We start from the raw sequence: 27,048 nt of genomic DNA, 5'->3' as shown, positions 1-27,048 counted from the left end.
CTGCAAGAATCCCGCAGGCGTCCAGGAAGGGGCGCAGCAACTGGAGAAAAAGAACTGTTGTTGACACTATGGTTGGTTTGACTGAGCCACCCTATCTCCCACATTCGCGAGTGCGTCTACATTACAGATCCCATGCGTCGCAGCCACGACGCGTGTGAGTTTCCAACTGTCATATCGACACAGGCAGGCGGTCATTACCTTCCGCGAAAATGTGCCACGCCACGTGAGGCGGAGCCCGTCGTCTGCTGCACCACCCCTTCAAAAACACCAGCCCACGGCATCCGCTGGAGAGGAGGTTAACGGCTGCGTGGTCTATGGAACGTTGTAGAAGCATCTGACATGTATTTGGGTACCTCGGCGGCGTCCTTTCTACCGTGCCAAAAATTCGGGTTATGCGTTAGACGAACAAATTGGTGAGCACAAAATCACCGTCTTACCCGAACGAGCGCAGTGACCTGCAAGGACCCGGTATCTAGGTCATGCACAGCTAGGCCTCATGGGCACGCCACGAACCCGAGGATCCCCCCGGTTCCACCTGTTGTCGACGAGACCCGGCTCGAGGGCGACCGTCGCAAATTCGGTAGATTTCATCCTTTGTGTCTCTGAGTAGAACAGCGAAAAAATGCCTAACTGTATGCCATCGGCGTCTGGTGTGACTCCCTCTGTCTGGGCGTAAATCGCACCCGGCGAGTTCGTCTACTTTTTGCGCCTTTTTCTCTGGGTCATTCTCTGTCCCCTGAGCTCCGGGGAGGGGGGCCGCGCGTGGGGACTTCTTCGAGCAGGACCGCTGGACTCGCCTCTTTTTCTGTCCATTTTCATCACCTTCCCATGTCGAGGTTTCTCTCCCAGTTCCGAAGACAGAGCGTGCCTCGGCAGCCTGCCGCGGTACTCTTGTCGTTTCCGTAGCAGAGAGTCCTCAGGCAGTGTTCTCTCTCTGCCTCCGCAGCCAGGGCGTCGCGGAATCTTCCTCGTTAGGGCCGGGAAAAATCGACTCGAAATAAGTCGAGGGTTGGCGTCTTGCCTGCGCGATGTCACAGCTCCACTCCCCCGATTTGACTGGAGGCGCGCCGCTGCTCTGTCCACCGACACGGCCGGCGGCGAGGCCTGCAGAGCCGGTCTGCCGGCATCCCAGCACCATGCGGGGGGCAAGCAGGTCCAGACATGTAGGGGCGGGCATTGCCTGGCTCCTTTTCGCAGCTGCGCTCCTTGACGGGCTCAAGCCGTCTGCGGCTCGCGAACCTATCGGTCACCGCCATCTCAACCTTGGCGTCAATCCGCAGGACGAAGGGGAACTCGACTACGTGCCGCTCGATCCCGACATGGTGGATAGCTCGACCTCCGACGTCGACGACTCCGGGAGCGTGGCGAAACGCTTTTGCCGCATGATCAATGCAGACCTCAAACAGGACGGCTTGAACAGAGCCCACGTTGTCTGGGAGGCCGCCGATGCGAGAGGAATGAGAATCGGGATGTCGAGGCAGGAGTCGTTCCGTGAAGGCTTGATTCCTCTCATCACCGTTCCACTCTTCGCTGCAGCTGGTCTCAAGAACCGCATCCTCGGTGGTACGCCGGGATCTCACGGCGACGCGAACCTAGCGTCGCCCTCCGCGGGCAGGTCGCCCGTACCCTGTAGGGCCTTGCGACTTGCGCTGCAGATCGGCTTGCCTGGCGCGGCTCCACGTAGCCGCGCCTCCGCGTCCACAAATCCCTCAACCGCAGTAGTAGTAGTCTCTCCATTGAGTATCCGTAGAAGAGGCGGCGCAGCATGTGAACAGAGATCGTGGCAGTGCCTCTCTATTCCACACAGCAGTGTCGCGTTGCTCGTCGTGCATCGCAATCGGGGCAGCGCCGCGCAGGAGGTTTCGCAGAGGCACAACGAGTGGAACGCTCATCCGAACAGGCGGAGACAGTTGAGTACAAGGAGCTGGAGGTCGCTAACCTCGGGCGTGCGCACTCGCGTCTTTTGCGTCGCCTCGAGCTGTTTTTTGCAGGGGGACTGAGCGCGTCTGGTTTGTGTGTGCCTGTTCAGGGGACGGCGACATCTTCGCGCTTCCAGGATCCCGCACTGTGGGTCTTTTTGACGCCGTCGATACGGGCGAGGTGGTTAAGAAGAAAGCGCTGTCCAGCTGGATGTCAAAGGCCTTCTCGGCGCCCGCGCTGGCTGCGGCGGGCGCGGTCCTCGTGGGGCTAGGCTCCTGGTGGTGGGCTGCCAAGCGCGAGAAATCGCGCATCGGGCTGCTGGGAAGCGGCCGCACGCTGATGTGGGATTTAACGGACTGCGCTTTGCTCGTCGACGTCGAGCGGGCGCAGTCGCTCAAGTTCCTCTACGGCACCTTCGTCCCAGGGTCTGCGCGACTCGTCGTTGACCCTCAGCACCAGCGCGGCCGTCTGTTCTACAACGAGAGGCCGCCTTTGGTCGGGAACCTCCTCAACCGGCTGCGCCACAAAGTAATTCCGCGGTTCGAAGACTTCCAGCTGAACACCCATCGCTGCTACGTCCGCCCTGACTTTGAGCGACAAGCCGCCGCCACCGAGACCCACTTCGCCTCGACCGCCAGCTCTGCGCAGGGACACCTCCCTCCCTCCCACGTCACTGTTGGTGATGTTTCCTTTCGCGAGCTCCTCGACTCGACTGGGAAGGCCACCACCGGTCTGGCCTTTCACCTGGTGAGAAATCCGGGATGGACTCCTGCGCTGGAAGACTCGTCGCTGGTGGTTGAGGCCGACAGCCTGGCCGCCAACGTGAACATCTCTCTGTTAGCGGAGCAAGCAGCCGCCGCGGCGAGGGGCGACGCGCACGCGCAGCTGCTGCTGTGGAGCGAGGAAGTCTTGGACTCTAAGTGCCGAGTCGTCGCCGTCTTTCGGGGAGAGGTGCGTGTGGAGGTTGCAGCGAATTTCGCAACTCAGGAACTCTCCATCGACCCCAAGACCGCTCGCAGCGTGCGCCGCCGCGTGCACAGCAAGTGCCTGCTTCTTGAAAGGCAGCCGCCGACGCTCGGTGTCGCATTCAGGCAGCTGACACTCTCTGGGGGGGCGACATCGACGAGCCAGGGCAGAGATGCATCCGCAGAAGAAGAGGATGTAGTCCAGGAGGCACACGAAAGCCTGCGTGAAAGCACAGGAAGCGGCAGAAGGTCGCGACCCCGGTCTTTGGTCGCGCGAGAAGAAAGCGGTGAAGATACAAGTGAGGGAGGAGAGCCAAGCGACAGGGCTGATGGCGAGGGAGCTGATGGCGCGCTTGCTGCTGAGGCGCAGTCAGATGCCTTCACAGTCTTCGTCGTGGACTTCACGCGTAAACCGGCCGACTGGCCAGCGCTGGTGGAAGTCAGGAAGAAAACGCCGGCGACGGTGGGTGCAGTCTAACAGTTGCCGGTTTCACGACATTCAAGAAAAGTCTTTTCCGTATAAAGTATGACCGCTACACTTTTCTGTATAGTCTATCTGATACATAGTGTGGGCGTCTGCGGGATAGGCGCGACGCCGCCGCATGTATGTATGACCTACGTGCTTGGGCACAAACTCAGGCGCAGTCTCCAGGTATGCGAGCCTGGGTGATATAGCAGGACTCTATTCCGCTTTTCCGCTTTTGTCGTATCCTGCAGTCGACGTTCCTCGACGTGACTGCAGCTGCGTACCTGACGCGGTGTGTCAGGTTCCGTGGTATGTCTCCAGTGTTGCATATATGTGACCGATCTGTGGTGGAATGTGAGTGTGCTCACAAGAAGTCTTCCAGCGGTAGATGGAGTGTTGAGGCGCCTCTGCGCCCAACAGGGTATATCAGGATTTCCGTTTGAACGATGTGCATTGGTACAATGAGTGCAGCCACGCCAAACATGAGTGATATGGGCGTTTTGACGACTACTAGCCTGGTGTCGAAATCGCAGGGGGTGGCTAGCCAGCGCTCGTATGTCTGCGGCCTTCTCGCGCATGGTGTGTTGCTTAAATTTGCGTCATCAACGAGGCGCGAAGGGCTGCGCCTTGTATCTCGTGCCAAACGGTCAGCGGGTTCGCACCAAATCTTCACTTTACAAAGCGCTTGACCCTGCCCGTCTTGCGCTCACAAGCGAATCGCCTTTTGAAGGTTCCGTGTCCACGCCAGGTGCAGCTTTTTCAGTGTCGAGACAGCCTGGACAGCTTCCATGGTTGTCCTTTCACACTTGGTGGCGACATCGGCTGTTTCACGCTAAAAGGGGTCACGAAAGACGATTGATCCTGAGGCGGTAGTTGCTCTAGTGGATGTTTTGTTGAAGAAAGACAGGCGCGCTCAGGGTGTAGAGAGCGCCACGTCGTTCAGCTGGCGGGCGGTGTGCTGGTGATGCATCAAGGGTTCGCTTGTTTCCAAAGGGGCAGAACGGACGGCGGTGCGCCCATTGGTGGTCTACATCTCTCTTCAGACGTGGAGGCCGACTCGTGTGTTCAGCCCTTTTCCGGAGGCTGTGAGAAGCGAAAGCTCAGGCCGGCTTCCTTCCATTGGGAGGCAGTTCGTTTTTCCGTTGACCTGTCCGTGCTGAATCCTTAAATTCATTTCCGGTGTGCATGGGGTAGGATGTGTTCGCCTCAGCACCACCACCTCTTCTGCCCCTTTCGAAACCCTGACCGTCCGTTTCAAGCGTATTTATGGTGGCATGTGCGGACATCCAGGGGTCTTGAAGGGTTCAGTGAGTTGCCTGAGATCAGCGCGCGACGATACCAGCGTTGTGGTGGGTTTTGTTCTGTGACAGGTCAGTGATACCGGTTCACCTTTTTCGTTCTCACCACAGTTTGCCTAGGATCACGTGAGCATCTAGTCTCTCGTTTCTGTTGCGCTCCGCAGAGGAGCAATGCAGCCTCCAGGTTGTCTCCTGGTGGAGTAGCAAATTGAGAATCTCGTGTGTGCGTGCTTTTTTCAAGGCGCACGCAGCGGATCTGAAGGAATATGCGGGAGGATTATGGGTCTGTAAGAGGCATGGTTCAATTTTCGACGTCGTATTTGTGTGAACGACGTGATGATAAAGGAGAAGGGAAGGACGTTTTCCGGCGCCTTCTCCCATGCTAATCTTGTGGTTCCCCCACACAGCAACTGCATCCCCATTGAAGCAGGAATTCCGCCAGTGGCTTTTTTGATGTACTCCTTTCAGCAACACTTCTCAGCCCTTGCTACAGTCTAGCATGCTTACAGTCTCCGCTCTCTCGAGCGCCGCGAGCTTCGCATTCATGCGTGTAGGGACGTCTGCTTCAGTCCGGAACGGCCTTCAGGCCGCCACTTCGAAGAGTGAGGGCTCACTCATCCGTCAGGCAATGGTGTAGTCTTATTTCCGCGACAGTGCAGCATACAAGTGGCGGAGGCGGCTCTATAGGCCATCTGGTCACAACACGTTCCTGCCGAAGCCGCGTCAGTTCATCAATTTAACCTGACACCTGCGAAATAGTGAAGTCCCATAAAGTGCATCACGTCTTACGTGCCGCAACTAGCATTTAGGTGAAGCCACCTGTTTCACACCCCTGTCATCATTGGCTATGAGCCGTGTTCCAGACACCATAGCCTCAATGTGTGCTCAAGCCTGAGCACCTGTTCGATCTGGAATGAGACAAAGAGCGACAATCGTCGCTTTCGACGCTGCTCAAGGTACGCCCCAGAAGTTTGCTGCCACGGCGATGACTCCGCTGGAAAGTTTGCCTGCCATTTTCGGGCTCTGTTCAGTCAGGACAATGAAACGAGGCGTTGTGCCCTTGTTCGCAAAAGCATCCACGTTCTAAAAGCGGTTGAACCGCCGAGGACTCTGGGAAACACTCTGCAGTCCCTGGCACCCAGAAGCCACCTGCGCATCTGACGCTTATATCCCGTAATCGCTGTGGCACCGGTATCCGCGCTCAGGAGTTCTCCTGACTTCCACGAATTGACTTTTCTGGAAAATTGAGTCCAATTTCCCACGGTGACTCGTCTTCTGCCGACCGTGGAGCGCCTTCTGCATCAAGCCTGACCGCCAGTGGAGCGAGACGCGGAGTGGCGAGAGCGAACAAGACAAGGTCCACGGGAGAGAAGGTTTCACGCCAGCCTTACGTGTACCCTGTTCACGGTGGACTCAACCAGCGAAAATCCGTGGTTGTGACTGGAACTTGTCTGTTCATCAACCAGCTCGGGCTGGAGGACACTCACGGTCTCTTCGTGTTTCTTTTGGCTGCCGGTGCTGCCTTCGCCCAACACTGCAAGCTGCTCTTTGCGATTTCCCTCTACGCTGTAGACGCTTCCCAAGTGACCCGCTCACCTATGCTCGCTCTCCCAGATTCTTGGTACCTGGCGCTCTTTTCCTGCCGCTCTTCTTGCTACTACTCCGTCGGTTGCTGCAGGACTGGGGAACCTCTACGTAGTCGTCCCGAGTCGCGAGGCACGCGAGGCCTGACGTCCACCTGGCATCCACACACTGCAGCGACATTGTTTTTTCCTTTTCCCTCCGCCGTGAACCGTTGCGACTCCCTGTACGCTCTTCCCTAGCTCGACAATGCACTTCCTGTTCTTTTTGCAGCCAGCTCCGCGAGGCGTGCTCTCTGAACGATGACAACGCTGCTGGTCATGCGACTGACAGGAGGTTTCCAGGGCGGGACTTCAACGCCTTGCAACCTCCACATTCTCCGGCTCCTGCCACCTGCGCGCTCATGTCTGTTTCCCTGCCTGAGCTGGAAAAGGCTGGAGGCGGCAGGCCCTCGAGGGAGGAGACACCCCATCTTACCTGTTTTCTCTATTCACGACGAGACAGCAGGACCAGCCGACCGCGCCATCCGGGGTAATTCCCAACCGTTTCCTCCAAATCTCACTCAACGCGACTTCGGTGTCACGTTCCCACATTCGTATCCCCCTCGCTCGCATGCGTCTGCGAGGCAAAGCGTATTCCTCTGCAGACCAGACGCAGAGGGTCCCCAGCGTTCTGATGAATCCCTCGTTGAGAGACTAAAGTTTTGAGGCACTGCTCTACTGTCCGGCTCTCTCTCGACCTCGCGCAAGCCTCTCCCTGAGGCAGGTCTGCCTTGCCGCGCCCGCGGACCGGTTTGTGAACGACACACAGCTGTCTCCTCTGCGCGTCCTGAATATTCTATGGTCAACCTTTGCGTCGCTGTAGACAGTTCCGCCTCCTTCCCTCAATTTGCCCCCTTTCGCCGGAGGTCTCGCTCAAAGATATGCGCGCGGGGTTGTGCTGGGCTCACGAGGCCTCCACTGCTTACCTGAGTCGGCAGATGGCGATTTTGCAGACAGACGGGAGACATGAAGATCTCCGGAGCGAGGCCTCAAGAGCGCTGAGGAGTCGACTCGGCGACAGTGTCGTTCGCGATCTCATGATTCGTCTCTCGATCTCTCCGGCCTTTCCCCGCACGCCCACGAATGCCTTCCTGACCTCCTTGCTCGTCCTTCCCTCTCTCCTCGTGCTTTCGCGCAAAGAAGGAGAGACTGCTTGAGTCTGAAGCGCGTCTGAGACATCTCGACGTGTCGGGCGAGAGCCATCTGTGCACATACGCACTTTGGGTCCGTCAGCGACCTGTGCTGCCGCGCGCTTTTGTCCTCCTTCGTTCTTCCCCGCCTCAGTGCCTCATCTCCGGCGGTACAGCCATTCGAGGACCTGCCGTTCCTCGCTGCTGCGCACACTTGACAGCCTCTGTTTTTTCCTCGTCCTTCTTCTTGCTTTGCGGTCTCGCGTGAAAGATGCATTCCCTCAGCGCTTTCGCCGCGGGACAGTGCGCCCCGACTGTGGCTTCCTCATCCACATCGACTGCTTCCGCTGTGTGCCCTTCGGCGCAGCACAGGACTGACGCCTTCTCTTCCCCTGCTCCCTTGCCTTCTGGCTCCACAGGACGCGCGGACGCCATCGAAGCGTGCAGGCGCGGCGCCCCTCCGGATGCCTCCCTCGGCTTCCTTGCCCCCTGGGCCACGCCGGAGACTCGCCGGCGGGCTGCGACGGTTGGGCTCGGCGCGGGTCACCGACCCCGGGAGAGGGCAAGGCACCAGGGGGCGGGGGTGGGAGGCGGCGCGCCGCCGTCCGCGAGCGAGGCCCTCGCCATGCAGACGTTGGTCGCGTGGGAGACTGTGCGGGAGGCGTATGCAGGGTTTGAGGCAGAACTCGCAGGCTGGACGGAGGCGTTTTCAACTCTGACTCGCACGCATCTCGCCCCTCTGTTCGTCCCGGGCGCAGCGCCAGATGGGCCTACAGAGCAGGCGCTCCCGCGCACGCCGCACCACCACGCCGTGGTTCAGTGCGTCCGAGGACCCTTCGCAGGCCGGTTCTTCTACGTCAACAAAGGCAGGAAAGGCGACATCCTGGGCGGCGGAAAAGGCAATCGAGAGGTGACGATGTACATCGAGCACGCAGGCCTCAGCGAAGCGCATGCGCAGCTCGTCGAGGACGCTGGAGACAACGCGACACGCAAGGAAAACACCCTCGTCCTCATCGATCTCCACAGCGAAAACGGTGAGAGGCGGGGCAGGGGCGAACGCTGGTACCTGCTGGCACGGAGACCAGACACCAATAGACGGACTGGGGCGGGGGGGGGGGGGGGGGGGGAAGGGGGGAAGGCGAGGCCAATGGAGTGAAAGAAGAGTTCAGAGGAAGAGTCATCCAAAGAGGGAATCAGCTGATCACTGGACCCGTGCTTTCTGTCGTGAGGCCAGTAGACCCACACGCTGTAAAACGCGCTGTCGTGGCTCTGTCTGTTGCCTCCGCCATCCATTGATGACGTGGTCTGTGCTCAGTTGCATGTGTCGCTTTGTACCCTATCTTCGCGCCTCTCTCGCGTATTCTGTTGCTTTCCCGCGTCACCTGTCGCGCAGCCAGCTTAAACGCCGGTCGATTCGTGTTCCCTTGCGTCGCGTGCGCACCGCCTGGATGCGCTTCTCAGGAACTTGGGTTCGCCTGCGCTGGGACCTCCCGATCCCAGTCTGCTCGGAGCCGGGGCTGGCTGTCTCCCCTCCCCCTCTGCTTCGCGGCAAACGCTGCCTCGCAGCGCTCGCGAAGCGGCGCAGCGGCGACTTCTCCTCTTCTGGATCTTCTTCCTCGCCTCTCCTCCCTGCAGCTGCTGCTCCATCCGTGCTTCCGCCGCGCGCGCATGCCTCGGCCTCCCTGGCGCACCGTGGACAGACGCCGAGGCGCTGCGACGAGCCGCCGGCGTCTCCTGCGAACGGCTGTGTAACCCACGCGGGAGACGAAGGAGTCCTGCCGCGTCCGCGACCGCAAGGCGGCGCGACCTCGGACTCCTACCAGGTTCTTCACTTCGAGGGCACGCTGCTGCGACTCAGTCGAGGCGATCCCCTTTCTCCGCTGGAGGCCTTCGATGAATTTCTGAAAGCTTTCGAGCTATCTCATCTGGAAAGAGAAATTCTCCGGGGGCTGCAGCAGCAGTGCCGGTGCCACGAGAATACGGTGCAGCCCTCGGGGCGCGCCTCTTGCAGTTTTTCAGCTCCCTCTTCGGAGTCTGCTTCTCCGCCTTCGTCGCTGTCCTCTCCTTCATCGCTGCCATCTCCTTCATCTGCGTCGGCGGTTGACACGTCTGTCTCGTCGGCTCTCCCGTGGCCTGAGTGCCCGAAACACGTACGGCGCCCAGAGGAGACGCTGTTGTGGACGGCGGAGAGGGGTCGCTCAGGTGTGAGTCTCGACGGGACGGGATCGCAGCCTCCTGACCCTCTCTTCTCGAGAAATCAGGGCTTGTCTCGTCTGCTGCACGACGCAGACGCAGAGTTGTCTCCTTCGTCTCCGCGCTCACCTTGCTTCTTGTCGCGCACGGGCGCATGCAGGTGCCTGAGGAATCCACTCGTCCGCCTCGCCGAGCTGAGTCCTGACTGCATCCTCTCGTCGCCGCGTCCAGCATGCCGGCAAGGGGAGGCGGCAGAACAATCTGAAGCCAATGCCGACGCGCACGGCTCATCTTTTCCATCGATTCTTGCTTCTCAGCTCCCCCCTGTGGCCTCCTCCCCTTCTCGGCGTCTGTCTTCATCGTCGCCCTCGTTGGCGGTCTCTGCGGTGTCCCTGCCCGGATCTTCACCCGCAAGCCCTTCGAAGCGAGGCCAAATCACCTTTTCAGCGGCAGCCGCGACGACGCAGTGGGCGAGCCAGGAGGGTGCCCCCGACGAGGTCAGCAGACGACACAGCACTGCGGAAGACCGAAGCATGCCCTACGCAGGGGACGAGGGAGAGCGATGCGGCGACAACACGCCCTCGTGCGAAAGAATCGATGACCCCTGGAGCTGCGGAGGGGACTCCAAGGACCTCGCGAGTGAAGATGAGGCGACTGCCGAGGTTTTCAGGGGCGCCGCAGCCGAGCCGCCGGTTGTGCCGGCGCGCCCTTCATCCTGCTCACCCGCTTGCCAACTGACTGTCCCCCCTGGCTCCACCCGCGACGGCCGTGGAGGCGGGTGCGACGGAGACGAAGAGGAGGCCGGCGAGGACCAAGGGGCGAGAACAGAACTGAGTCACGAAGATCTGGCCAAGTGGCAGCTCGCGTGTCAAGAGTTGCCGCGTTTCTACCTCCCTCTCGAGGTGAAGAGTCGTCCGTTGGAGATCTTTGACCTGGCCTCAGGCGCCTTCCTGGGGCGAGTTGGCTGGTCTGGCGCCTGCCTTCTTCCCTCTTCGTCGTGCTGCCCCTCGGCGTCTCCCTCCACACCCTCTGCGTCATCGCCTTCCCTGACTCCCTGTCCCCCCTCGACGCTTCTGGGCCCCCGCCCGCATCAGGCTGCCGCTGCGTCGACCTCGACGCGGTCTCCCGCAGCGTCGCGTTTCCCCCACACATCATCTCACTCGAGTTCAGTCACGACTTGGTCTTCGTCGCTTGCTGACGCGGCGGCTGTCGGTTCCGCACCTCTCATGCTTCCCCTTTCGGCGCCTTCTCCGGAGAGCTTCACGAAAGGCGAGCTCGCGGAGCACGCAGCCGCAGAAGACGCGCATCTGCTTCCGCTTAAGGCGTCTCCCGCGCCTCCGGCTTGCCAGTTTTCTCCCTCGAAGAACGTCTCAAGCTCGCTCTTCCAAGCGCTGCTGGCAGAGGGACCGACGGATGCAGCGGCTGGCGCGGCGGCCGCTCCCTCGCCTCTCTCCGCCGGCGAGCGAGAGGACCCGAAGAGAGAAGAACTACGGCTGCAAACGCGCCTCAGCCCCGCGGGGGGTCGTCACGCGGAGAGACGCCGGGCGGGTCGCGACGAGCGAGGAGAAGATGGAGGCAGCGATAAAGCGGGACAGAGGGCGGCTCCCGAGCTAGCGGTCGAGCGCCCGGCGTTGCTGCAGAAGGTAGGCATGCGAGCCGAAGGCGTCTCTGTGGCTTCGCCTACTCAGCAGAGAGGAAACAGCTCGCTGTCTGAGAGGTGGCCGTCGGTTGTCGGCGGAGAGTCTGCGGAGAGCCAGACTCCTGGCGGCGGGCCGGTACAGGATTCTCTTGCGACGCCTGCGCCTCCACTTGAGAGCGGTGTGAGAAGCGGAGAGGGCGAGACTGGGCAAAGCCGACGGGAGCCCCTGGCGAGGGAGGAGGAAGTGCACGGGGCGGAAGAAAAACTAACCGACGCAGGACGAAGGAAGCCCGAAGACGACCGGCGCAGCGGGGGGACGCGCGAAGGCGAGACGAACACAGGCGAGGCCGACACCGCCCCTGTGTCTCTTTGCAGGCTATCACCGACACTCGGCGAACCGAGCGTGGCGCAGTCGCATGAGCCTTGCTCTCAGTTCCCGCCACCCTCTTCCACGTTGGAGCAAGCTGCTCAAGCCGACGCGGTCGGCGACGACAAGAGGAAGAGGGCCGTCGATGAGCTCGCGCGCCCAACAGAGAATAAGGGTGGAGGCCTCTGCCATAACAAGAGCGACCGCAGAGGACAGAGGCGCACGGTGTCGCTCTCAGGCCCCGTGCCGTGGGACCGGCGCGCTGCAAAAGGCTGCGCATCGCTCTGGGGCTCCGACGCGCCCCGGAACTCTGCTGCGTCTTCCAGCGTCTCGACGAAGCCTCACAGATGTGACTATTTCTCGGACTACTCCCACCCCGCCCAGGACCGCCCCGCGGACCGTTGTTCGCGCTCGGCCTCTTCGCTGGGATCCCCTTCGGCCTCCGCGCCGCTGCAGGGACACAAGCCTGCGCACCCGGAATCTCCCTCGGTCTCCTCTCCTTCGCTCCTCGCATCGTCGTCGCCGTCGCCTGCCGCGGGCGTCCGCTTCCCTCTCGCCAAATGCGGAAAGCGCTTCGCAGAAGGGCCGCAGCCGCCTGCCTTGCCTCGCTCGGCGCCGCTCCAACGCCCGGCGTCTGCGGAGTCCCCTCTGCGGCCTGCGGTGCGCGCTGCGTCTGGCACATTCTCGTCGCCTTCTTTCTTCCTCCGCGGTGCTTCCACGAAGTCCACGGAGTCCGAGAGCGCGCTCCAGAGAAAAAACGAATCCGGGGATGGAGAGGCTGCACCGCAGGAAAAGAGCGTGCGGGGGGCTGCGCATGTGCTGCAGCCGCCCGAGGGCGCACACACGCAAGTGGAAACGACGAGGAAAGACGGCGCACAAGCCGAGCGGCTGCGACGGATGCGGACGCTTGCATGGGAAGACACAGACAACGCAACAGAGGACGCAGAGGAGGACGGGCGCCCGTTGCCCGGGGCGGTCTCTATGCGGCGGAGGGAGGCGGGGGGAGGTGTCGCGAGGGAGGAAAACGAGGCGACGCAGATTCCCCGGCCTAGAAGGCTCCAGCTCTCTGCGTGCGCCGAAGAACAGGGAGAAGACGTGCGACCCCCAAGTGACATCGAGAACGAGGTGGAAGGAGGGATAACGGCAACTGCAGCCGGGGCAAAGACAGACGATGACGAAGCAGCGGGGAGAGGAGAGTTGGCGAAAGGAAGCGAAGGTGTAGTGACAGAGGAAGACGTGCGAAGGTGCCAGACCCAGGCTGAAGCACAGGGAGGCCGAACAACCCTGGACGCCCGCGACGGCGAAGTGCTGCAGCGAGAGCCCGTAGAAACCACAGAGGAAGCAGGGCTAGCAGGCGAAAGACACGAAGGGGGGCACGAAGAAGCCGTGCAACGTGGAGAGGACGAGAGCGTCGTACGAAAGAATCGAACAACAAATGCCCTTTTTGCGCAGACGCCGCAGCACTGTACTTCACCTACCTTGCCGATGTCGGGGGCAAGCAGCAGCAGCGCCGAAAGAACGGCGAGCTTACACCAAGTTTTCACCAGTAAATACACGTTTAACGATGAGGACAGAGGAGGGCAGATCCCATTGGAAAGGCCACCGCTTTTCTCGTCGCGTCGCTCCTGTGCTTCGCCTCCGCTGGCACCCAAGCCCGTCGCTGCCGCCAGCACCTTCGCATCGCTTGCCGGTCTCCCCACGCCCCAAGCGAGAAGCAATGCGACGAACTCTGACGAGGAACGGCGCGGCGAGCACGAGGGGGGAAACCTGAAGGGACAGCTGCTGCGAGACATGCACGCGACGCTGTTGAAGAAGCCGTTCAGGAGGGTCACAGAGGAAGAGGAGGGAGACAAAGAGCAAACTCGAGGCACACAGCCCGAGGAGGGCGCACGCAATCTGCAAAGCAGGCAAGCCTGTGAAGGGGCTCAACCCGGAGACTTGAAGAATAGAGACAACGCCCAAACTGAAACAGATGCGTTGCCGGCTGCACGGCGCCCACAGAAATCCTCGCGCAGGACACCTCCGCGAGCGCATGCGGTTAAAGGGAGAGAGCGCGAGACAGATAAAAGAAGAGAGGGAGAACAAGACGCCGAGGCGGCACAGAGTGTTTCAGTGGACGTTAAGCTCGCACGGGAGAAGAACCAAGTGTTGGAGGGCACCTCTCGCGAAGAAGAGGGCGATTGGATTCCGCATGAGAGGACGCGTGCGAGGGAGGACAAGGAGACTGAGCGGCATCGCATTGCTCGGGCGAGAGAGAATGAATTCAACTGTGCTCTTTGTTTTCCCCTTTTTTCTTCAATTCCTTCCGCGTTGGTCTCGCCTTTGCGTCGCTTTCAATCCTCACCGTCTCTCCGCGGCTCTTCCTCTTCTCTCCCGTCGTCTCATTCGTCTGTCCCCGCCTCTCTCGCTTCTTCCTTCTCGCCTCCTCCCTCTTTCGAGCCTTTCGCGCTTGCGTCGAGTTCCTCCTTTTCAGCCGATCGCTGCGGGACAGCAGCTTCTTTGGCAGCCTCTCCGTCTGTCTCCCGTTCAGCTGCATCGACTTCGCCTTCGTCCTCTGCATGCGCACCTCTTTTTCGCCTTGGGTCGTCGCCGTTGCGCCGGCGGATGGCGGAGGAACGCGTGAATCCGACCGGCGGCTTGGATGGAGAACGGAGTCGCAGGCTTACGTCCGCTCCACGGCCCTGCCTGGCGCCTCCCACGAAAAAGCGCACACGAGCAGAGCCTCAACAGGAGGGCTTTGAACGGGCAGGAGAATCCAAAGAGAGAGACCGCGGCAGAGGCGGATGGGCGCCAGGCTCTTTGGGAGGAGGGAATGAACACACGGAGTTGGCACGTCTCGCGCGTGCGGAAGACAAAGTTCCGCGTCGGAGCTTGTTGCCGAGTGGATTCGTCTCCTCTTCTCTCTGCCTGAGTCGTGGAGGAGAGAAAGTGGCTGACGCAAGCGCCTGCACTCGGCAGAGCGAGGGAGAGGGGAAGAAGAGTGCAGCGAAGTCGACTCAGCGCGAGCGAGAACCAACAGGGAAGCGAGGAGAGAAGCAAACATGCGAAGAAAGACACAGACAAGTGGACGAAGGCGAAGCAGGCGCTGAGGAAGAAGGCCTTGAAGAGAGAGTCTGGAAAGGCGACGGAGAGGCCGAGGCGGAGGACGTAGAAACGCAGACGAGATGCAGCCGAGGAGCGCCAGCAGAAGGCCAGGACGAAGAAGCGGATGCACATGCAGATGGTGACCAGAAAGCAGATGAAGAAGGGACCATATGCACAGCAGAAGGGCAGGAAGACGGCGGCTTGTTGTCGCAGATGCCATTTCGTCACCTTGCAGCATCTCCCCGCTCGCCTGCCTTCGCGGTGTCTCCACCGCGCTCATCAGCTCTGTCCAGCGCGCCTTCGGTTTCTTCAGCCCTTTTCGCGTCGCGCTGTCTTTCTTATTTGTCGTCCTCTACTTCTTTTTTTCCGCCTCTTTTTCCTTCTTTCCGTTCTGCGCGTGCTTCTTCCCTGTCATCTTCGCTCCCGTCTTCGCCTCGGCGTCCTTCTCACGAACCTGCGCGTCGAGCATACTCGCCGCCTACCCCTCGTCTCGGCGCTTCGTCGTCGTCCATCTCTTCACTTCTGCCATCTTCCCCGTCCCTTGATTCGCCTTTTTCTCGCCCCAGCCCTCTAAGTCGCCCAGCTTCACCTTCCGCCAGCTGTCTGTCTTCTTGCTCCCCTCCCGCTGCCCGTGACGTTGCTTCTTCGTCTCCTGACGCTTTCTCTTCTTCTCTTCTGCCAGCGTCCCTTGACGATTCCGTTTGGCTTCCGCGAGTTCAGTGCATGCGCGCATCACCCTCAGCCGATAGCCGAGAAGGCGCGCGACGAGCCCCAGCGACGAGCGGCAAGGAGGCGCGCGGCATTGCGTCTTCGCAGCAGAAAGGCAGCGAAGTGCATCAGAGGGGAGAAAAAGAAAACAACGCCGACTCCGCGTGCGACGCATCAAGGTCAAATGGCTGCTCGCCTTTACGTGCTGTCTCCGGCGCGACGAAGGAGGGCCCCGAAAGAGACATTTGCTTTGCTTCCGAGTCCCTTCTAACCCAGAAGAAGCGCACAGCTGACGACAGAGGCCACACTTTGTCTTTGTTTGGGCAGAGACAAGCTACGGAGGATTCAACAGAGGCAGGAGACGACGACGCTCTCCGCTTCGATGCGGATGAGGCGATTCTCTCCCGCGATGGCGGCATCCACGAATCTGGCGACGGCAACGACAATGATCCTACTTCTGGGTCAGCGCCGCCTGCTTCTCTCACCACAGATACGCCCTCCGTGTCAACGTTGAAGAAAGATGAGGCGATCGCCCTTGCTAATTCTGGCGAGGAAGTCGGACGGGGGGCGGGGTCAGGCCCCCAGGCACCCAGGGGCTATCAGCGCGACGGAGAAAGAAAAGCGGCGCAGCCCGTCCTCGCCCCAGCTATTCGACATAACGCTGCGGTCGTGGGCGGCGCCCTCGGTGACGCTGGCGGCGCCCTCGGTGACGCTGGCGGCGCCCTCGGTGACGCAGGCGTCGCCGTCCATTCCAGACGTGCCGCAGCTAGACAAGCCGCATCTGGAGACCTTGCGCACGATGCATGCGCCCCGACGACTGCGGCGAGTGTGAGAAAGAATTTGGAGACTGGCAGCGACTCGGGAACGCCGCTCCAAAGTGAGCCAGGACACAGCGGCCTCGGCGCCGACTCAGGCGCATCTGCGTGCGCGCCAACGGGGGCAACTTTGGACTCTGATTACCGTTTTTTGTGGGGGAAGAAATCGACGATCAAGGACGATACAGTTTCCTGGAGAACTCCCATACCGACAACTAGCCATCCTCTCCATCGAGGGTCATCCATCAGCCTTGGGGCCCACACCTGGAGACAGGCCGGTGCTGTGTCTTCTTCAGGCTCCGGTTGGGCTCCACCCGGCCCGGCCCCTGTCCGTCGAGCCCAAATAGCGACCGCGATCGGAGGCGAGCCGTCGGGCGCGGGGACGTTCTTGGGTTGCGCTGCGGCGCGGTCGGCGCGAGGTAAGGGGGGGGATGAGGAGCAAAAGAAGAGGCCCGCGTTGCCTTTTGTATTTTACAGGCAACACGTGGGCTTCCGCGAGGCCCGAGATCACCTATTGCGCCATCCTCGAAGAGATCGCCCAGTCATCGTCATCCCTGTCTCCTCATCAGGCGCCTCTTCGCCCTCCCCGCTGTCTCCTTCCTGTCCTGTTTCTCTGCTTGCTGAGCCTTGCCCTTGGTCCACCCTGTCCGCGCCTTTGTCACCCTCGCGTCGGTCTTCACTGGCTCCCTCGCCGCTCCCCTCGTCACCGGTTCTGTCTCACTCTTCATACTTGGCGTCTTCGGCTCCAGTGCGCATGCTGCGCGGCAGCGACAGCGACCCCCTGGTTTCCGCCTCATCAGGGCCGGAAGAGAAGCGTCCTTTATCCCACGGAGGCGCCGACGCGCTGCAGCATCATGGCAGTTGGTGCCGTCCCCTCCCGGCAGCTGCTTCGTTTTGCAGCCCTCTTGCTTCTTCACCTCCGTCGGTCCACTCTTCTCTCGCACCCGCCGTCTCTCCTCCTGCCGCCTCCTGTCCTTCGCGAGACTCGGCTGTCCAGCACCCGAGGTTTTCCTCTGTGTCTCCCTCCCCACCTTCGAGCGTGGCTTCCTCCCGTCGCTCAGATGTGCTCACGTGCTGGAATTGCGGCGCTGAAGGCCGCGGCGTGCTGGCCCTGTACTTCGCAGGTGCGTTCCAGTTGCTCTCGCTGCCGAGCAAGCCCTCGCAGGCCGCCGCGCCCTCGGAGTACTTCCTCTCTCTGGCGCCGCACTGCCCGCTGTCTCTGAGCCCAGACGCCGCGTTCCGGCTGGGTCGTCGCCTCGAGTTCGCTGTCCTTCGCTTTTGCGTGGGCGTCAAGAGCGCGCGCGGGTGTCGCCGCACGATGGAGGACGCCGAACTCGTTGTGCAGGATCTGCGCGTGAGTTCAGCCTTCTCATGCTCGTTTTTCGGCGTCTACGACGGGCATGGCGGGCGCGACTGCGCCGAGTTCGTGAAACGCCACTTACACCTCACCTTCCGCCAGCAGCTCCTGCAGCTCTGCGGTCAACTCGAGCTCTCGCCCTGCGTCAACTTCCACATCTTCCAGGCGCTCTACTTCGCCTTCCTCCTCACCGATGCCGCCTACCTCAAGCGCCAGCGGGACGCTCGCGCCCACGCCGACGCTGTACGAGCTGCTCCCCCGTCCATCGCGGCCTCTCGGGCGCGTTTCGAGGGATCGCCGCATGCTGCAAGGGCTGCGGATGATGGTTTAGGGCTTTTGACTCCGCCCCCGCCTCCACGCGGAGACTTACTCGGCGAGACTGGCCGCTGCGCCCACGTGGACGCGGAGTCGCATGCAGAGCCCGCAGTTGCCTTGGAGGCGGCGACGTCGGCGTCGCCGCATCCAACGGCTGCGAAGACTGCGACTGCGTCGGCGCCTGGGGCGCGCGCGTCCGACGGCCCTCGAGGCCCGGCTTACCCGCCTTTGTCGCTGGGTGGCGGGAGTCGACCGCAAGCGCGGCCGGTTCACGACGAGCTACCAGCTTCTCGGCTCGCAAAGGGGGGCTCCGCGTCTGGCTGCGCGTCGGTAGTAGTAGTTGTCGTCGGCGGCGCCGTTTGGTGTGCGAACTGCGGCGATGCGAGGGCCGTCCTGGCCTGCGGCGGAAGAGCCGTTGACCTGTCCTCCGACCATAAGCCGACGCGGAGAGACGAGCTGAACCGAATCATCCGCGCTGGAGGGTTCGTGCGCGGCAGGCGAGTCCTCGGCCGCCTCGCCGTCAGCCGCGCCTTCGGAGACATCGAGTACAAGGGGAGTTTATACGAAGAACTGGAAGACGAAGACGCGTGTGCAGCTGGTGGAGAGGACTCGGAGGGCAGGGAGAGGGAGGAACGGCGCGGAGAGGAGAAGGCGTGCGGAGAAGAGAAGGCGCCAACGGCGAGGCCAGCAGAGGAGGGAAAGAAAAATAGTAAAGTGCACGGGTGCAGAGGCATCTGTAGTTTCGAGAATCCGACAAGACAGACGGCGCACGGGAGATTCGAAGAAGGCAAGCAGCTGTACGTTGGACGCAGGCACGGCCAGGGGGATGTTTTCTTCTGTTCTGCATTTTCTTCTTTGCCTGCGGCGCCCTCGTGTAGCGCCTCGACGGACGGCGCCGAGGCGAGACGCGACAGGTGGGCGGGTGTGGGAACAGACGGAGAGGCGATGAAGAAGGGCGGGTCGCAAGAGTCGTTTCCGAAGGCGACACTCTCCGAGAAGAGAAGAAAGATCTACAGAGAGCCGCTGGTGATTGCCGTTCCCGAGATCCGTCTCCACATTCTCTCGCCGAGCGACGATTTTCTTCTCCTTGCATGCGACGGCCTCTTCGACGTGTTTTCGAGTCAAGAGGCCGTCGCCTTCATATACTCGAGGTTGAGCGCGATGCCGCCGTATGAACAGGATCCCCAGAAAGCCGTCGACGAGCTCGTCGCGGCGGCGATCGAGGAGAGGAACACGCGGGACAACGTGACGGCGATCCTCGTCGTCTTCAACCCCATTGTCACAGCGCGCAGCTGATACCCATGCCTCCGCAGCCCAAAACAACGACGCGCAAATATGCAGACAAACGCGGGACTGTCTGTACGAACGTCTTTTTGCACGTAGTTGTGCTGGCTCGCATAAAGGCGTCCTGGCTTCAAACATACGTACGTGGAGGTATGCATCAGCAACAAATGCCGAGAGTTCGTGCGTGGTTCAGCGCCGAATGCTTTTGCCTGCCTGCCTGTGGATGTTTCGATCATGGTGGCCTTTTTTTGAAGATTAAGCGAGGCTAGTGGGGAAGGGCACGCGGGGACTCGAAAAGCGCCTACGTGGCGTGGCGGCAACAAGAACGTTCAGGGTGTTTTGGTTCGAGTACTTCTCCAGAAACAGGATTTTTGGAAGGGATCTGAATACAGTCAACTGCTGGACCCTCTACAAAAGCTTCCCTTGTGACCATGTTTCCCGCCATTACGATATCATGCTTCGTATGTCTAGCAATAAGCTACCCTGCTTCGCTCGCCTGCACTCCACACTCTAAGGCTATAGTCTAGATTGAGTGCCTGTGAAATGCGGAACTCCGGCTTTGCCACGACTTGCCATTTTCTAGCGTGCAACTGATTCTTTTCCGCAGAGACGTGGCCGCTGTATGCTGTTGCTGCGTGATTTGCCTTCTCCGCGAGGAGCGGGAGAGGCCTCTACGGAGATCACGAAGTCTTCCGAGAGTGTACTTTGAAATCCCTGAAGAGTCTGTGCGTGTTTCTTCACGGACAGTGGAAGCAAAACAAAGTACATTCACGCGAACGGTGGACAGAAGAACAAAGCGAAGAAAGAATAGGGAGACGCAGCCAATTCGCGAACCGGCAGACTCAGACGCAGAGACAGCCAGCACGATCCTAAAGGCGTCGACATGTCCAAATCTAGCTGAGAATGGGGACGAGAAAGAAAAACCAACGGCAACGGCCAGAGTCTCCGCCTCTCTTCCTGCCGCATGCAAGTACCTATCTATTTGTACGCAGGCCACCTTGCCGCCTGCTCACGGCCTACTCGCTTCCCGTGTTTTCCTCTCCCCACCCCCACTCCGTTCCTTCCTCCTCCACCTCCTTGTCTGGTTCAGCACGCATATGCATTCTTAAAAATTAGCGTACAAGTGAATGCACATGCATGCAGACGAGTGCTGGCGTAGAGCATCACCACGCGCGAGTGTTCAATGTGCAGCTTGCGCGTAGAGCACTGTTCAAAATTTCAGCTACCTCCTGCCTCGGCCTCGACGTCGCCCCGAGCGGCCGTTGCCCAAGCATCTCCACGTGACGACTCCCACAAAAACAGCCGCCAGGCCGCAGAGGCTGACAAGGGCGAGAATCGCACCTGTACCCATTTTCGTGCTGCCGCCGTAGCCTGTCGGGCGGTCTAAGGCGACCATATTCTGCATCATGTGCATGGCGCTTGCATTCGTCGCGCTAGCCGGCGCCTCCTGCATCGTCACGCCCAGGTTCGATCCCCCTGGGGACCCGCCGTCGCCCTGAAGCGCGGCGAGCAGCTTCGCTTGGTTGGCGTCAAGAGGCGCGTTTCCGCTCGACAGCGACGCGAGCTGCTGCTGCAGCTGCGCCTGCTGCTCCTGGGCAGTGAGCAGCTGCTGCTGACTGAGTTGCCCCGTCTCGATTTCCTGCTGTTTTTCTTTGATCTTGCGCGCGTACTCGGCTGCGCGCTCTGCCCGTTCCTCCTCGCTCATGGCGGCGCCCGCCTGCTGCGCCATCTTCAAGTTGTGATCTGCGAGGTTCGACGCGCGCTTCTTCTCCTCCTCCAGCGCCTCCTTCGAGATGTGCTTAGCTTTCACGCACGTAACCTGAGGGAGACCGGACAGGAGACAGCAGAGGGCAGGCATGATGAGGACTGAAAGACAGATGCCCAGCGAGAGGACGCGGTGCGGCGGAACCTCGAAGAGACGACGAAACGAGAGAGAGCTCATGAGATGATGAAACACACCATCCAGTGGACGACGCAGGCAATCCAGACCACCTGTGATAGGAAGGGACAGAACGGATGCATGCGGCCCTTGTTAAGCAACTGCATAAAGAGAGACGCGAGATGTCGAGCTCACCGTGGCGCACGAGAGAGGTACTTCATTCATCATGCAGCCTCCCTTTGATTTGCATTTGAGGGTGACCGTGAAGCCGGTGTTGATGAAAGCTGCGAGCTTCGCTCCGACTTCGCTTTGCCGCGCCATGATGAAGAAGCTTGAGTGGAGAATTTTCGTTGCAGGAAAGCTTCCCGTCCATGACAGCGGCCTGCTGCATTTTTTCACAGCAGGCGACGAGAAGGCAAACTCGACGCCGACTCGCGAGATTTTCTTGATCCTCTTCTTCGCTTGTTTCGTCTCCTTCAAGTACTTCTTCTCCTCTGGACTCTTGCCCTGAAACAGCTTTGCCATGCTGCTGAGGATACGGGGGCCTCGCTTGCCAGCCTTCTGCTTCGGGGCAGGCTCGCCCTCGTGGTCTGGCGGGTTGTCCTCGTCGTCGTATTCCTCGTCGCGGATGTCTTTGTCCTCCTTCTCTTCTTCGCCCTCGCTCTTCTTTCGCTTGAACAAACCGCCGAAGAACTGCTTCATCTTGGCTCCCACGCCCTTGCCGCCTCCCGCCTCCTCACCGTAGTCCCCTCCGTCGTCGCCGTAGTCGTCGTCATCGTAGCCTTTCCCCTGCAGGAAAGACAACCCTGCGCCAGCGACGCCACCATGAAGATCGAGACTCGCCGCGGGCGTCGTCAAGTCCAGCGCCTCTTCTGCAAACGCGTGAGCGTGTTCGAGCTCGCCTCCGTTGCGGGCGTCGTCGGCACTCCTCTCCTCAGCGGGGGAATCCTCGCTGTCAGGCAGAATAAAGAACTCGTTCTCGAAGACTTCTCCTGTCTCCGCCTCTCCGGCCGCAGCCTCACGCAGGCGCTTGCCCTCTCCTGTGTCCTCGGCTTCCGCACGCTCCGCGTCTCCCGCCCCGCGCTGCGCGAGCTGTATGAAGCTGCCTCCTCGAAAGCTGTCTCGGTCGTAGCCGTCGTCGTATCTGTCGTCCTCTGCTCCGCCCCGCCCCATCTCGTCCGCAAACTCCTCGTCGCGGCCCGGAGGCGGAGGCGCGGGCCTCGGAGCCTTCAGCCCCATCATTTTCTTGGCCTGCGGCACGGACATGCGGAAGCGCCGCGGCTGCATCAGCACCACGACCTGCAGGCGCATGTAGTTCTTGCTGTCGGTTGCGCAGCGCCCGACGTCGCCCAGAAGTGCGGAGGGGACGATGCGAAACACGCGGCTTTCGTCAAACTTTAGAAAAATCGCTTTCCCAGCATTCACGCGAACTCCGCCTCCGTGCCCCGCCTCCGCCCCGCCGCCATCGGCCGAGTGGGCACTGCCCCCGCCATCGTCTTCGTCGTCCTCGCCGTAGTCGCCAACCATCGACGCCTGGTCGTAGTCCCCGCTGTCGTCTCCCGGATCGCCGTACTCGTCGCTCCACGCCCTCTCACCCAACCTCAGAAAAGAGGTCGGCGACGCGTCGGCCGAAAGCCGAGAAGACGTTGCACCAGCTGGGGGCGCGAAAGGAGGCGCTGCCGCAGCACTCAGAGGCGCCGAATTGCCCATGGATTCCTCCTTCGCTTCGACTGGCTCTGTCTGGCGGCCGCTCCGCAAGCCCGCGGTCCGCCCGACCGCGGGGCCTGCACCGTTTCGTTGCTCAGGGTCCCCAGACGCCTCGCCCTCGCGATCCTCTTGTAGGAAGGAGGAGGGTTGCTGCATGGATATTTCTCCCTCATGGCTGCTGCGAAGGGCCTCTCCTGTTTTGCTGGTGCGCGCGGGCCGTTTTTCCCGAGCTTGCATCTGCAAAAAAGTATGGTTCCCGCTGCTCCACTCGTCGTATCCCTCGCCGTCGCCGTTGTACTCTCCTCTGTCGAAGCCGCCGCCCCGCGATCCTCTGGCGGATCCTTCGTAGCCATCCGTGTCTCCGCCTCCAAAGTCGTCGTCTGCGTCTCCATCCGTGTCTCCGCCTCCAAAGTCGTCGTCTGCGTCGCCATCCGCGTCTCCTCCGCCCCCCCGAGGCCCCCCCGTCGGCCTATTCCGCGAGGAGTTCAGGCGCTCGATTTCCTTGGCGCTGATCGGCTTGTAATGGAATGGTGCAGAGGGACTCGGCGAGAATGTGAGCGCGGACTTCATCAACAGCAGCAGGCCCTTGCGGTCCTCCACTTGGACGCAGAGGCTTTCTTGATTCTCGGAATGCAGCGGGCACTGTGAGCACTCTGAGAAGGTGAAACACTTGTTCGGGTCGTTGACCGGCCGCGGCGTGAAGCCCCCCGACTTGCAGCGCGCAAATGCGCACACGCGAGGCACGGACTGATGGCCTCGAAGCGCCGCCTCAGACTCGACGAAGGAGAGCGCCGCGGCCGAAGAGGAAAACTCGCATGGAGACTCAAACGACGGCGAGAAAGGCGGCGAGACGCTGGCGCGGAAGGGGCGCTCCACAGACAAGGCTGCAGAGGAAGACAACGCAGACACGCCGGCAGTGGAGGACGGATGCAAAGTATGCACTGGCGCGAGAGGTCGCGGGCGCATCTGCGGCGACTGAGAAGAGAGAGAAACAGTGGTAGAGGCAGAAGGAATCTGCGGTTCCGCCGACGAGGAAGGAGCGGGAGGCATGGAACGAACCTGCCAAGGCCCTGGTTCATGCAAAAATATCGGGCGGGCGCTGTCAGGTGCACCGGGGGTCGCTTTCACGTCACTCGAGGGCGCTGCCTCGAGGGCGCGCGCGCCGCCGGCACTAGAGGCGACAACGCCCGCGCCGCCTGGGTCTCTTCCATTGCTTCCCAGGGGATCTAGCGGGTCATACGGGGTCCCGTTTCCCCTTGGCGGCTGCAGGGCCGGATCTGCGGGCGCCGATGCGCCCGCGTAGACGAGAGAGCGGTGCCGGTCGCCTGGCTCAGCCCCCTGCCCGAGTGGAGCGCTTCCCTCGAAGAAGGTGAATCCAAGCGACCCCCGCAGGCACAGAGCAGAAAAAAGAATAACGAGGGAGCGGAAAGTGAGAGGCGGAGGCGTCGAAAGGAGGCAAGCACCCCGTGGGCGGGAGGGCTGGGGGCTGCCCCGGAGAGGCGCGACACCGAAGGGAACGCAAAAAGAGGAGCCAGGAGTCAAAATACGTGGAGTTTGAGACGGAATCGGAGAGACCGAAGCGGGGAAAATGGCTGAGCGAGCATGAAGCTGCCACTGGGCCGCAGTTCTGGCCACCGAGGACGTGTCTTCCGGATCGAACGCGGAAGACTTTGAGCCAAACAAGGCGGCGGACGTTCCACACCTAGTTCGGCCGCACGCAGCCTGCGAAGGTGGAAGAGGAACAGAAGACATCATATTTTTCGACGGAAATCAAGACGGAAAGCCCCGTGGCGCCGCCTCTCAGCGAGAAAACGAGCAGAGAGGCTGTCGCCCATGATGAGTCTCCTCAGTGAAACACAGAGATCGCAAGAAGACACGCTAGCTTTCCGCACCACAGGGCGCTTCTCTGTGTACCGGGAAGACACGACCTGGTGTGCTACAAAAGTTGCAAGGGAAAAGAATTCGCGAGTGCGACGCAAAAGGCGTGGAGACCGTTTCCAGGATGTCTTTCTAGTTCAAAAGATTTTTCGTGGTCCTCAGAGCTAGCGTTGGGCGCGCGAAGTCGGTACGTTGCTGCCAGCGCCATCGGTAGCTGTGACCCCGAGGCGGCTAGGCGGAACATGCGAAGCCGGGGCTGCAGAGGGGCGCTGCATATGAATCGACGTGCGAGCAAGACACCAAATTCGCGGCGTGATATGTAAAGAGCAGATGAAGCAAAAGGGGGGCAACTTATATCGGGAACCCACATTTTACCCGCCGCCTCGCCCCCGACGTGCACACGCAGTTCGTCTGTGACAACTCGGTCGACCGAAGCCGAAGGAGTACCTAATTCACACGAAGCCAGGGATCAATCCAGGGTTAGAAGGCGAAGCAGCTGCGTCGTATGAGTTGCTGTGTTTTGATGTGCGATTGCGTAAGACTAGGCGGACGGCATTCGTATCCTGAAGGCTAATCCGCCGACGCTTACTTCTCCGTTCCACCCAATACTTCTCCGTTCCACCCAATACTTCTCCGTTCCACCCAATGTCCATAGGCGCCTGTCCATTTCACATCTTCACGAAAAGTGAAGGAGCTGCGAGAGGGGGTTGAGAGGCGGAGGGGTAAGCAACAGCATCCATTCGCAGAAGTCTGACCGAGCTCAATAATCCAGCCATTCACATTCTCCATCTTCGAGGGTACGCCTGTTTCCTCGGGGACTGGCAGGCACGGTGAGCCCTCCGTCACCGACGCATGTAGGAAACTGAATGGTAGGGGCAAGACCGTTTAAAACTACGATGTGGAGAAACTGGTTGACGCCTTGCAACATATCACGCACCTCCCATGGTTTTTTACGACATCGAAGTGCGGCTGCCTAGGGAAGAATCTGTGCAAGGCGCCAGAGAGTATCACTTAGTGAGGCTGCCCGTGAGAGAATCCAGCGGGTCGTATCTCAGCAGTGGCGTCTTTGTTGCTAGAAGAGAGGGGAATGCAAGGCCGCGTTTATCTGCACGCATCGTTGCCTACCCCGCTGAGGTCTCCACGTGTTCTCTGTGACCAGAATATCTCGAGTAGAGACTGCTGTTGCATCCGGGCTCCCGCGCAATCCCTGTATCACTGCCCAATGGGCGTACACGAAGGTACCTCGAACGCATCCTCGAGAGAACGTCGTGACTTTCGAGTCACTGGAAAACGCAGTACTTGCCTGGGTGTATCGAGAGCTTACATTCACTGGCTTGCAAGCGACTTTCCGTTGGTTCTAGCTCCTCGAAGCAGCGTGACCCCACAGTGTACTTTTCAAGTGTGGTCGTATCGTGAGTTGTGGGGAGCGCGGGAGCGTTCACCAGTCCGCCGACAGAGACCTTCTCTCGACTGCGCTGGTGTGAACTGTCTGTACTCGGCACTACGCAGCGCATGTGGCAAGCTTCGCAGTCGCTAGCTGACAGAGTTGCCGGAGCCCAAAGTACGATTTTTATGGTGGATTCGGATCTGCGTCGCAAAACACGGGAACGCGGCAGTGTGTATTGCTCAAACAATGCAGGAAGCACGCAACAACAATCCCACCACATGGGGCCCTGCCAGTAGAGGCTCCTCCCGTTCAGAGCAGCAGTCACGGCGTGTGTGTCAAGCTCCGCGGCGCCGGCGGGCCGCTCTGCAAAACAGGATTTTCATTTTCCATTCCTGTTCCCTACCGGACTGGCGGGCTTGCGTGACGAAAGTGGGGGAGGCGTAACGGGGGTAGAGATCAATACACTACCTTTTTCGTGCGATATGGGCAAGGGATTGAAATCGGCCTAGCTGTTATAGCACTGTGCTGCAAGACGAGCGGCGGTGTCGCCTGTCAGCTTTGCCTGGCGAGCGTGTAGATGGTCTGTGCAACAACTCCTCACTTACTGGTTGCAAGGTTGTTCCGCTCTCTCAGCATGCAACGCTGCCATTTTGCTTATGTGATCCGGGCCTGTTTTGCCGCCGAGTCCTGGGGGGTAATCGTATAAGAAATCTCCTTTTGGCAGAAACCCTTTTGCATCCGTCACCCACAATCTGGACCTGCGCGTTCCGTCGAGTGGCGAGCGCAAACAACAATTTGTCGATAAGAAGTAAGGCGGATTGCGCCGGCGGCCTTCTTGCCCGAGGGCAAATAAATGTGCTGTTTTGAACGGCGCGTGTGCCTTCAGAATTCGCCGCCCACACTCCAAGTGTCGCGCTACGAAGACGCAATGAGTAGCGACAGGGGGCTCCAAGGGCAGGTGATTCTGCCAGATCCCCCCTCCAACATTGTTGAGCGGGTGAGTTGAGGCTTCAGTCCGTTACGGTCACAGTATC

The 27,048-nt window shown here is 60.6% G+C and overlaps 3 protein-coding genes across 3 annotated transcripts; 2 read left to right on the top strand and 1 right to left on the bottom strand.

Moving 5' to 3' along the window:
• Positions 1-1,136: 1,136 nt before the first annotated feature.
• On the top strand, positions 1,137-3,363 carry BESB_009510 (uncharacterized protein; the record flags this gene model as incomplete). The annotated part of the gene is made up of 2 exons (XM_029359705.1): positions 1,137-1,629; positions 2,030-3,363. 2 exons carry the CDS (start codon positions 1,137-1,139, stop codon positions 3,361-3,363), a joined length of 1,827 nt encoding a protein of 608 aa, XP_029222618.1.
• A 4,309-nt stretch (positions 3,364-7,672) lies between these two features.
• BESB_009500 (uncharacterized protein) lies at positions 7,673-19,175 on the top strand (the record flags this gene model as incomplete). The annotated part of the gene is made up of 2 exons (XM_029359704.1): positions 7,673-8,435; positions 8,863-19,175. The coding sequence occupies 2 exons, from the start codon at positions 7,673-7,675 to the stop codon at positions 19,173-19,175; spliced, it is 11,076 nt and encodes a 3,691-aa protein (XP_029222617.1).
• Positions 19,176-20,385: 1,210 nt separating this feature from the next.
• Positions 20,386-24,504, bottom strand: BESB_009490 (uncharacterized protein; the record flags this gene model as incomplete). The annotated part of the gene is made up of 2 exons (XM_029359703.1): positions 20,386-20,982; positions 21,238-24,504. 2 exons carry the CDS (start codon positions 24,502-24,504, stop codon positions 20,386-20,388), a joined length of 3,864 nt encoding a protein of 1,287 aa, XP_029222616.1.
• Between the last annotated feature and the right edge of the window lie 2,544 nt (positions 24,505-27,048).

Source organism: Besnoitia besnoiti, chromosome I, assembly GCF_002563875.1.
Source record: "Besnoitia besnoiti strain Bb-Ger1 chromosome I, whole genome shotgun sequence".
NCBI lineage: Eukaryota > Apicomplexa > Conoidasida > Eucoccidiorida > Sarcocystidae > Besnoitia > Besnoitia besnoiti.
The sequence above is the reverse complement of the archived record's forward strand: the minus strand, read 5'-3'. Positions and strand labels throughout refer to the sequence as shown.